This window comes from Plasmodium malariae (genome assembly GCF_900090045.1).
Source record: "Plasmodium malariae genome assembly, chromosome: 12".
NCBI lineage: Eukaryota > Apicomplexa > Aconoidasida > Haemosporida > Plasmodiidae > Plasmodium > Plasmodium malariae.
In genome coordinates this window covers 208,514-221,838 of record NC_041786.1, presented here as the reverse complement: position 1 = coordinate 221,838, position 13,325 = coordinate 208,514, and the positions used below count along the sequence as shown (strand labels likewise).

Below are 13,325 nucleotides of genomic sequence, written 5' to 3'. Positions count from 1 at the left end.
TTATGTTTACTTTTATTTTCATTTTTTTTTTTTTTTTTTGTTTAGTTGTCTACCATTCAAATATTCCACACATATACGACTATTCTATAATAAACGAATTAAATATTTTCGTGAAATAGTAATTTTAAAAAATAAATACATAATTAAATGTAAAACAAAATGTAAAGCAAAATATAACTTAAAAAGGTGGGAATAAAAATAAAAAAAAAATTTATACAATAAAATTAAACGTACAAAGGTAACTGTGCAAATTCATATGCATTTTATTTTTTTTGAAAACACGAAAAAAAAAAAAGTACTCTCGATTGGGTTTATAGCTTATATACCCTTTTTTTTTTTATTTTATAAAGGCTCTTTTCAGAGAGACAAATGGTTCATGGAAACGGCATAAATGCATACAGGTACGTTAAAAGTGCAAATGTGCGGTCAAATGTATTTATGTATATACGTGCCTATGTATGTATGTAGTATATATATGCACATATGGTTAGAAAGAACGACCTAATTCGAACGCACATCTGAAAAACAATAAAATTTATCTAATTACAAAATATTTATAGGGATACATAGAAAATAAAAGAAGATAGTGCAGTGAATGCATATGAAAAAGTGAAGGTGAAAAATAAAAATAGGTAAACATAAAAACATAAATATGTTCCTATACGCGTATATATACATATATATATACATGTAGCATGTAAAAATAAACATAAAATTTTTGATGTATTAGCGTAGTTTGCGCAAATTATAAAAAGATGTTAATATTAATTCAAATATATACATCGTCGTTGTTTATAAAATATGGAATTAATACAAAATTTTCTTTTTAAGGAAAATGACGTTATAAAATATTTGTACGTGTATATATGATATATTTTTTTTGAGTGCAATATTTATTTTTGCGAAAATATATAAGAAAATATTTACACGTATGTATATATATATACATATATATATATATATATATATATATATATATATATATATATATTTAAGCATATACAATTCATCATTGTTTTATGTAAGTATATCACTTAGTGATACAAGTATGTATGTATGTATGTCACTTAGTAGTGTGTTTGTTGAATAGGCATATATTTCAAGTATACATACATACATACATACATACATACATACATACATACATACATACATACATACATACATACATACATACATACATACATATATTTATATATAAATATATATATGTATAAAATGTATGTTTGTACGATTCAGGTTCTATATTTAAAAAAGAACAAAATTGTATGTTCTTTATGTGATAAATGCAATTTTTTTTTTTTTTTTTTTACATTATTTCTACTTTTTATGCGAAATACTTTTTGGAAAACATATATATCGAAATGTTTATAAAAATACGTGTAGCTAATTTTGAGATGAGAAAAAATGTCCATACATACATGTATAAGCATATATTCATATATGTATACATTAGTATAAATATATATGTTTATTTATTTATACATATATGATAAATTTTCTTATGTAATGTGAAGTGTTAATTTTCGATTAATCCATAAAAATAAAGAGAAAAAAAGGCGAAAATGTGAATGTATTTTGTTTACAACTAAAGTTGATGAGGGGATAAAATAATAATTAGCATAAAGAACTACATTTAATGGAAGGATTATATTTAGAATTATGGACTGTATTTAGATTAAGGACTATAATAGTATAGATTACTACATTCTTTCTTTCTTACATCCTAACTTTCTTTTTTTTTATGTAGTAAAAAAAAGGTATTAACCTCAAGTCAAAATCTAATACGTTGTACTTTTGATTGTTGAACTTATAATGTTCTCAAAATAGAAAAAAAAAAGAAAAAAAGAAAAAGAAAAAAAATCTATTACATTTAATATGGATGTAAGCGTATATATTTGTACGCTTTCTAAGTTACGCAAATAACACAATAGCATGTATAGTACACAAATATACTTCTACAATGAGTTATACTATATTAAAAGGAAAAAGGAAAAAAGGAAAAAAGGAAAAAAGGAAAAATTAATTTAATTAAGTAATTAATTTAGTTAAAATGTGTTTATATTACTTTAACCCATTAAATTAATAAATATTTCAATTTATAGAAATATAATAACAATAAAATAACTACGTATTTTTTGCAAAATAACAGCATGTTCTTCTTTGAAAAAAGAATATTAAAAGGAAAGTAAGTGTATATTACTGCCATGTAAAATAGAAGTCCACAATAATATAATTTTTTTTTTTTTTTTTTTTTTTTTTTGTTCTTTCATCTAGTGAAATAAATATATTTTTTTTAAAATACTATTTAAATATTGTTCCACATCCACATGATAATTATGTAATATATTGCATAAATTATTTATTTTTTTTTTTTTTTTCTAAAGAGTTTTATTAAGATTATATTTGCTTGTATACATGTACGCATGTATGCATATATTTTATTACATACTCAAATATGTGAAAGCAAAATGTGCTCTTATTTAAAAGGGGTCTTAATTATTATTTGTCCGACGTTTAAAAAAAAAAAAAAAAAGAAAAAAAGTGGAAAATTGAAAAAATTACTTAGTTGGATAATCAAATAAAAGAATACACATATGAAAAAAGAGGTAAAAAGAATGGCTAAAAAATTACAAACAAAAGTTACTATTTTTTTTTTTTTTTTTTTTTATTCCTCTAATTGAATTTATATGTATATACATATAATATATATTATATAATTACTTTAATAGTAGTAGCATTACATTTGCACAATTATATGTGTTAAAAGTTTTCAATGTGCTATATGTATTATGCGTGTAAAAAGTACGTATTATATATATATGTATATATATTACACTTTTTCAATTCGGTAATCTGCTGTTATGTTAAGAAAACTAAGGAACGCCTTTTCCATTTATAGCGAAGTGAGTTTTCGATATATAAAAGCATATATATATGTATAAATTTATACATTTTATGTATTTATATATATATATATATATATATATATGTATATGCGCACTTAAAACTCTTTGAATGTTACCACTTTTTGTGGAACATACCTAATTTCCCCCTTCGATAAAATATATATATTAACTACTAGCATATAATAATATGCTACTCTTGCACTTAATTTCAAGCATACGCATACATATATAAATATATATATAAATATATACATATGTATATAATGTACATATGTATATGTACGTATTCCTACATATATTTGGTGCTGAAAAAGGTAAGAACAACAAAAAAAATAAAATCTTGAACAGCGTGAAAAAATAATAATTAATTAGACGCTAACAATAATAAAAATTTGATTTTCTTTCTCCTATCGTATATATGAAATATAACAAAATTACAATGTCAAAATGATAGAAAATATTTTCTTAAATTTGCTACGTATGGAATAAAACAAATTACAATAAAATTTCTGTTAAAAAACCACTGTACTCCTTTTAGCATGCATACATATATAGATATATTATAATACGCTAAGTACTCGTTAATATACATGTATATATATATAGTATAAATTTACAAATATTCGTATAAGTTTACATATAAGTATACACATACGAATATACGTATGATTATACAATATATACATAAAATATGCAAGTATACACATATTCTTATAAATATAAATAAATAAATAAATATATATATATATATATATAAACATTTGTAATTATTAACGTTAATATTAGAATTATACCTATATTTTAATTATTCAATTTATATTATATATCATATATTATTTATTATAATTTACGTAAATTATTTACATATTTTATTTACGTATTCTTTTTTACATATTTTTTACATACATTTTTTACATACATTTTTTACTTAAATTTTTTACATAATTTTTTTATATATTTTTTTTTATATAGTTTTTTTGTATAATTTTTTTATATATTTTTTTTATATATTTTTATATATATTTTCTATTTCATTTTGTTTTATTTTTTTTAGTCAAATTCGTCCATTACTTTTTTTTTTAGAAATTCTGTATATTTAATATAAATATATATATATACATAATATATATTATATATATATATATAACCATAAAAAAAAAAAAAGGTATACAACTATATATATAAAAACCAGGAAAAACACATAAACCACAATATTTGGATAAAAATATTAGTAAAAATAAACGTAAATATTAAACAATATTACGAATAAAATACTAGTATATATTTACATATATATATATATATATATATATGAGGTACATATGTACACGTATAGTATAATAAAAGTATACATATTATATAATAATTGTATACAAATGCTAATTCATTATAATTCTTAAGAGTAATTATGATATTCATTTAGCTCTTGAAATTTTTCTATATTATTAATAAGGAAATTTTTTAAAAATACAACATCGGAAAGGAATTATACTTATATAATATATTTTATATATATATATATGTATATATACGTATATATATATATATATATATATATAAATATAAATATATAAATAACTGAAATTACTACTTAAAATAATAATTTAATATTATGATTAATTATACTAAAATAATATTTAATTAATATCGTATAAATTTATTTTTATTTTAAATTAGAAAAAATATAAAGGAAAAAAAACAAGTTCCAAAAAAAAAAAGTTGCTGCGTTTATTTTATATATATATATATATATATATATATATCTGACTAAATTAGAGATTTATATATTACATACCAAAAATTAAAAAGTGTATGGTTAAAATTTATTTATTATGTATATTTGTAAATTTATAGTAAATTATATTTATATTATATATATGTATTATATACGTATTATATATGTTGTACATATATAATTATTATCCATATTCTTATAGTTTTCATGTTCAAAAACCTTTTAAAAAGAAAATAGTGTAAAGAAAATTTGACATATTTTATATTATTTGTTATTAAATTTATAATGAAATAATTTTTTGAAAAAGATTTTGTTCATTTATTTGGAAAAAATAAGTAGTAATTATAATATCTTACTAGTGAAATATAAAATAGTAAAAATATTTTTTTTTTTTTGGAAACAATTAACAGAAATTTAGAAGAGTACAAAAAAATACAAAAAAAAAAAATACCCAAAAAAAAAATCATTTAATATGAAATACTAGAATGATTAATTAGCGTAAACTATTTTACTACAACTTCGAAAGAAATAAAAGCTTTCATTATACAAACCGATAACGTGTTCATTTTATACATTTTTTTGAGGATATATATACATGGACGTTCGCATATTTTGCTAGTTTTCCAAGTTCACTGAAATTTTAGAGCGTGGAACGTTACATTAGTATAGCTCGGGAAGAGCTTTATAAATGTAGCTGTACCGCCTATGTAATTATATATATATATATTTATTTATTTATTTATTTATTTATGTGTCAATGTATACGTACGTGTATATGTGAGTGCTAATATATTGGAAAACCCTTGAAGAAATATAAGTACCAATTTGCACGTTTGTGTGCTTGTGAGGAAATATTTATCAACGGATTCATAGTAGTTTAGATTTATATGTATAAAAATACGAGTATATATAAAAGGTATATGCATATGTAAAAGTATACGCATATAAAAAGATATATGGATATGTTTGTACATGTATGTACATCTATGTAAATGTGCGCGTGTATAAGGCAGATTAAGGCATATTCATAGGTGATATCATAAGTGTATGGAATTTTTGCAGCATTTTGTGTAGCTACAGCATAGACTAGTAGAACATATAATATATATATATATATATATATATATATATATGTATGTATGCAGCTTGTGTGTACGCATATATATATATAATAATATTGGAACAAGTTTTTTAAGAAAATGAAACTGGTGGAGTTTAGGCTTGCTATGCCCTTGACGCTTGAGGAGTATAGACTATGTCAATTATATTTAGTAGCAAAGGCATCGTTAGAAGATTGTGAACAGTTATTAAAGAATTCAGAGAATAGTAGTAGTAATACTGATGATACAAATAAAGGTATTGTTATATTAAAAAATGAACGATATGAAGATGAAAAAGGGAATACTGGGCAATTTACATATAAAAGAATAAACTTATTGAATAGATTACCAAAATGGTTGTTAAGTTTTGTTGATCCTAAATACTGTTCAGTTGATGAGAGATCATGGAATTTTTATCCTTATCTAAAAACAGTTTATGAAGCAATAGGATTTCCAAAAGCAACTATTAAAGTTGAGTCAGCACATCATATAGGTTTTAATACAGAAGAGAATGCTTTGAACATACCAGAGGAATTATTGCCATTAAGAAAAGTTGTATATATAGATATTGTTAATGATAAAATATCAAATAAGGATTATAAAGAGAAAGAAGATCCTTCTTTATTTTATAGTGAAAAGGCAAAAAGAGGTAAATTTGATGAAAATTGGAAGGAAAACACAAAAATTATAATGACATGTTATAAATTATTTAGTGTTAATGTTCCTTATTTTGGTATGTTTTGTTCAAAACTGGAAAATTGGATTATTGGTACATTGAGAGATAATATTTTAAAATATCATAGAAAAGCATTTTGTTGGATTGATGAATGGTTTGATTTATCAATTGAAGATATTAGAAAGATTGAAAAAGATGTCCAAAAGAAACTTGAAAATTTGTGGAATAAAGCAAAGGCTGAAGGATCTCTTTCTGATAACTTGACCCATTGTGATGAAAGTCTTTTCTTTAGTAATCACCTCGGAAACAAAAATGACAAGAGTATCAAAAGTAGTAATGGGGAAAATGAAAACAAGGGTGATAATGAGGCCTGTGGGTCGTCTATCCATGGTAAGGTCGTTGGGGAATCGAAAATGGTTTCAGGTAAGCACACTGCTAAGAAGAAGGAACAAGATAATGGTAATGACAACAGTGGTAATGGTAATAATGATGATAATAATGACGATTTTGATTATAATGACGATAGTGATAATAAAAATAGCAATAATAACAACAACAATAGCAATATTAACAACAACAATAGCAATATTAACAACAACAATAGCAATATTAACAATAACAATAACAATAATAACAATAACAACAATAACAATAATAACAATAATAAATTAACCAACACATGCAAACAAATGATAAGAAAATCAGGAAGGAAGACATATGGTAATAATAAAAATCATGCATGTTTTGATGAAAAACAAGTATCAATTAGCAATGTTCCAAATGAAGAGGAGCATCATAATAACCACTCCCAACCGTCGACATTATCATATGGTACTAGGAGTAATAAAAGTATTTCATTATGTAAGGAAAACTCGCATACTACAATGTGTCCAGATACTTTAGAAAAGGTAGTAGAAAAGGAAACACTTGAACAACAGGAGTTTGTGAAAACAAGTACAAGAACCTTAAGTAACGACATCGATATTGATAATGATAATGTTAATGATGATGAGGAAGATGTTGATGATACACAGTACAGCCAAGGGACTAAAAGTGAAGATGATGAAAATTCAAAGGACAAAGATCTAGGGTTCAAAAATTTTAACAAATTGGAGGAAGAAGATATTATGGACTCAAGTAATAACTGTAAGAATGATATGAACTTAGAAGAACAATCAGAAAGACATTTAAGTTTGCCAAGGGAATCAAGAGTAAGGAGTAGAATGTTGAAGGAGAAGGAGGAGTTGTATATGGAACCGAATGAGGAGAAGGATGATAAGTTGAACTGTGAAGATATGACTGTGTGTATAAATGAGGATGTACATAAGGATACGCACAGTGAACCGAGTAATAAGAACAAGACATTTGTAGAAAGAGTAGACCCAATAAGAATGAGCGAACAAAAGGAGGAGTCAGACAGCTTTTTCTTTTTCAAAAAAAATATAGGCACGAATGCATATGGTGAATATTTGTACCGCTTAAACGATGGTATGTTTTACTCGTGGAAACTTAGGTACTTTGTTATTAAAGGCAATAAGTTGAGTTACTACATTAATGATACAAGAAAAGAGTTGAAGGGTGAAATGGATTTGTTGAATGCACAGATACAGTGGATTGGTGAGTATAAGGGAAGGAATAGCGTATTTGTTGTTAACCCTGTTTCGAAAAGTCTTAGCTATCTAAGTGCAGATAATGAAATCCAAACAAAGAAATGTATGATTGATGTTCAAATGGCAACTCTCATGAATAATGGATTTACTGAAGGAAAATATCAAATGAATCATAAGGACAAACAGATGAAGGAGCACGAGGAAGGTGATAATATTAACAGCATGACAAAGGACAGTCTCACTGTAAAGAATTGTTGCACGGATGTTGTCGAGATTTTTAATAATTCTCTTGAGTCATTCAGGGGGAATAGCGATGAACTTCGAGACGAGATGGGAATCGGATCGACCGATGCTGCTAGTTACCTTACTGGTGTTCATAAAATTGACAAGTTCGATATGAACAGTAGGAGTGATATTGTGAATGAAATTGCTCATGGTAAAGAGGAAGGGGAAGAGAAGGAAACGTTTATACATAGCGGTAGTAGTAGTAGTGTTATTAGTAGTAGTGGTAGTGGTAGTGGTAGTAGTAGTAGTAGTAGTAGTAGCAGTGGCAGTGGCGGTGGCAGTGGTAATTACTGTAAGAAAGAAGTAGATATGGAAAGGAGAGGATTATTTATCAATACCGGTGAATATAAGGAGAGGTCAGTGAACAAGAATGAGGATTACAATAAAAAGGAACAAAATGTTGATACCCATTACGGTAGGAGAAAAGATGCAGAGTATTCAGAAAAAAATGACTGTTATTTTAGCACGACAGATGAACAAGTTTTGGGTGAAAAGGAAGGCAAATGGAAAACATATGGCAGGGTATGCACAAATAACAGTAGTGATGGTAATAATGGTAGTAACAGGAGGAACATCAGTAAGTATGGTAATGGTGATAATGGAAAAGGTAGTGGAAATAGCGTTAACGGTATTAATGGTTTAGATGATAACTTCTTATATTCCGGCGAGAAAATTAACAGTGAAGCGACTCAGAATTTTTTCATCAAATTTAACGAGTATAGACAGAATTACAATTTAGAGGGAGGAGGAGGAGAGGCTTACGAAATGAGGAATAAATTGTTGAACCCATCAAATGAACATTTATATGAGAAAATTAATTCATTCAATAATAATAATGATATGAAAAAAGAGGATGATGATGATGATTATTATTATTATCAACATTTTAGAAATTATAACCATGTTGAAAAAGTTCATTTGGATGATAAATATGAAAATATGATACCATATAATGATGTAGAAGGTTTTTTGAGTTCTTTATTAAATATGAATCTAAATCATGTAGATCGTAACGTGTTAGATGATTTTTCTTATCATTTGGAGGATTTATATATGGACAATAATATAAATAACAGAAGGAAGAATAATGAATTGGTTTATATATTTTTTTATATTTTTTCTATTCTTTCATGTTTTTATTCATTTATATCATTATATAAATGTTTTAAATTTCTTTTTTATTTTTTATCTTCTCTTTTTTTATGCTTATTTGTGGTTTTCTATAATAAGTATTTGCAAAATAATTATTTTAGCAAAATTATGTATACCTGTTCAATGGATATCCCTATGAATATTAATTTTTTGGCATCTTTTTTAATGAGTGATGACAAATATTATGTAGGAGAGGTGGACAAGACTGTATTCAAAACGAAGAATTCTTGTTTGAGTTATGTGTATAGTTCTTTTAATCTTTATTTTATGAATCCGTTACTTAGTATCTTTTCCTATTTTTTTAGACCTAGAAATTCTTACAGTACTCAATATTTACAAAAATGTTATAGTCTGAATAGTACAGATAAAAAGGAACATGAACACTTGCGCTCGTATTTCTTTATTAAATATACTAGCAAAAATGCGAAGAACTTTTTTAAGCTTTTCAATTATGGAGAAGCAGATCGGGATGTTGTATCTGAGACACGCAGGGTGATGTTACCTCATAGTGAAGATGGAAGTACTGAAGGGACCATAAGGAGGAGAAGAAAAACTTATGAGAATGAGGAAACTATTGGAAATAGAGATGGTTCATTAGTTTGCACAAGTGGAGTAGACGCAGTAGCAGAAGAAGCAACGGTGGCAGTCTGCTTGAGAAGCGGTGCTGAGGAAAAATTAGAAGTAGAAAAAGCAAAGAACGATCAGGGTTATAGGAGCATTATAAATTTATCTAAGGAAGATTACAATAGAGAAAATGGAATGAATGGAATACCTACGATCAATTTGAAACATGGGGAAGTTAGGAGTATGAGCTGGGTTGACACTGTAATGAACAATCCAAACAGTGTTAAAGATAATGGTAATATAAATATTATGGTGAGTAGTAAAAGCGGTACGAACGTGAGTGATGATCGACAGTGTAGAGACAGTGGGAAGGTTGATTTTCGCTCGATGGACGGAGATGTATTCACATTTTGGTTTGGGCCAAATGTGGGGACAATTTTACGAAAATTGAGGAACAACTTTTTCTATTGGTCATTTGTAAAGTTGAAATATATTTTAAAAAATTTTAGAAATTTTAAAAATAATTTTTGTAAAAAATATGTACAAGTTGATGGATTTGATTTATTTCTAATCCATGAAAAAAATGAAAAATTGTGTAACGTCAATTATTTTACAAGTTATAATTTTAAGTCATTACTTTTTAATAATTTTTTAAATTATGCTAGGTGTTCAAGCATTAGTAAATCGTTACTAACAAAATGTAATTTAAATAAGCACAATATGGATGATATGTTGTATACTTTTAAGGAAAAAAAAAAAAGGCGAGGACAGGAACATGTTACATATGATGAAGATACAAAAAAAAAAAAAAAGATTGAAATACCAATACTACAACTATTAGAACTACAACAACTGCAGCAGAGATATGATATGAAAGAAGCGGAGAAACAGATATGTCGAAAAATTTTTTATAATATTAATAATGAAGAAATTTCAAAAAATATGATACGATACATATATGACTTAACACATACAGAATATATTAACTGTATGAAATGTATACCTTTGATAGAAAATGTGGATGATATTTTTTTTATTATTAATTTAGCTAAGATGTTTTTATACATAGTTGAGTACATACGTTTGTTTGACATACCGAATAAATGTGTCCTAAGTAATTACATAGAAAGATTAGAAAATAATAAGGACTACTTAAATTATTCAGATGATTTATTTATTAGTAATGTTATCCTCTTATTAAAATCGATGATTTTGTTGCATACCACTTTTGCAAATTCTTTTATTTTATCGAAACAAAATGAAAAATTGGAAGCCTCATTTGAACATTCAAAAATTAGTATGAGCATGAAAAATAATTATCCCATATGTTTTTCCCTAAATGCGGAAAATGTAAAAACAAGAGCACAAATTACTTCAGATTTTAATCTAAAAAATATGTGTACATTTGATGAAATTACCGTAGTTGTAGACAACGAGATACAAATAAAAAATAAGAAGAGTAACTATCAGATGAATCTAAAATTGCCTCACCTAACATTGAAGGGCTTGTTACACGGAAATCTGTCCTTTACCTTTTCCGACAAATTGGTTGTACGCGACTCCCTGCGCAACTGTGCGGATATACGGGTATGAGAGCAGCCTAGAGGGTGTTTTTCTTTTATAAACGAGCAGACGAACGTGTAAATGTATATATGCACCCTGTACACACAAAAGCGCAAACATGTATATATACACTTGTACACACGTATACACATACATCCATACACCCATACACGTGTGACGGGTGAGTAAACAAAGATTTCCCCGTAAAATTATGTATATATATATATATATATATATATTTTTATGCCTGTATATATATGTAGGGTGCCACCTTCTATGCATATTGTAGTGAGAATATACATATGGACCTTTAAGGCGCATTTTTATTTTATTTACCTTTTCTTTACCTCCTTAGTTTGTAGATAAGACGAAAAGAAATGGAGAATTTTTAGGAGTCATTAAAAGAAAGGAAACGATTACGAACATTTTGAGTGGCAATGTTTTCAATAAAATAATTCTGAACAGTGATAAAGAGTAATGCACTTTTTTTTTTCATTTGCGTCGCGCTTTTGCTTAGCGTGGATGTGATGTGTATATCATAATTTATATTTATGTACGCGTATTATATATGCTTGTATTACGTATTTATGTTATAATATGTAAAACTTTTTTTTTATTTGGGGTGGTGAGCAGATATGGCGATGAGCAGGATATTAAAGTGAATCTAACCTACAAGGAAAACACGGCTAACTTAACGAAGTAAGGACTGACACATGCACAGTTATGTGTTGATGTGTATGCGTTTTTCGTTTTGCGTTTTTCGTTTTGCGTTTTTACGTTTTGCGTTTTGCGTTTTTCGTTTTGCGTTTTTACGTTTTGCGTTTTGCGTTTTTACGTTTTGCGTTTTGCGTTTTTACGTTTTGCGTTTTGCGTTTTTACGTTTTGCGTTTTGCGTTTTTACGTTTTGCGTTTTGCGTTTTTACGTTTTGCGTTTTGCGTTTTTACGTTTTGCGTTTTGCGTTTTTACGTTTTGCGTTTTTACGTTTATATGTATGTATATATTTGAGCATACAACATGAGACTTTTAAAGAATGTGCCTTTATATAAATACGTCCCATTTGCACCGTTCGTAGGTCAAACCACGACTACATAAAATTACGAATCCTCATGGACAACTACTCAAAAAAGAAGAGAGAGGAAAAGACAACAGATATGTAAGGGCGATTTTTTTCGCCCCTTAAAAAATTTATACATTTTTACATGTGTATTTGTGAAAAATTAAAATATTATAAATGGAAATTTTTTTTATTTTTACTTGCCATAATTATGTGCATATTTTCTTCGTAGCATGTACGTTTCATTTGAATATTTACTTCTGAGCGTTTTTGTTTCATCTGAATATTTACGTCTGAGCGTTTTTGTTTCATCTGAATATTTATGTTAGTGCATATTTATTTTATTTTATTAATTATTTCTTTCTGTATTTATTTCATTTTTATCTTACTATTTTAGAGTTTTTTTATTTATTTTATGATCGTTTTTATTTATTTTATGATCGTTTTTATTTATTATTTTGTCGTTTTTATTTATTATTTGATCGTTTTTATTTATTATTTTGTCGTTTTTATTTATTATTTGATCGTTTTTATTATTTGGTTTTTTTTTTTTTTTTTTTTTTATGTGTATACATGGAATGTATTTAACAACACTATAATTTTTTGAAATTGATAAATTTAAGTTTATTTAATATAAAAGTAAAAGTGTTATTGTGACAAAATAAGTAAACAATAA

The 13,325-nt window shown here is 25.9% G+C and overlaps 1 protein-coding gene across 1 annotated transcript; it reads left to right on the top strand.

The window, feature by feature from the left end:
• Window positions 1–5,843: 5,843 nt before the first annotated feature.
• On the top strand, window positions 5,844–12,297 carry PmUG01_12013900 (phosphatidylinositol transfer protein, putative; the record flags this gene model as incomplete). The annotated part of the gene is made up of 3 exons (XM_029006333.1): window positions 5,844–11,618; window positions 11,950–12,068; window positions 12,228–12,297. 3 exons carry the CDS (start codon window positions 5,844–5,846, stop codon window positions 12,295–12,297), a joined length of 5,964 nt encoding a protein of 1,987 aa, XP_028862833.1.
• Window positions 12,298–13,325: the final 1,028 nt, after the last annotated feature.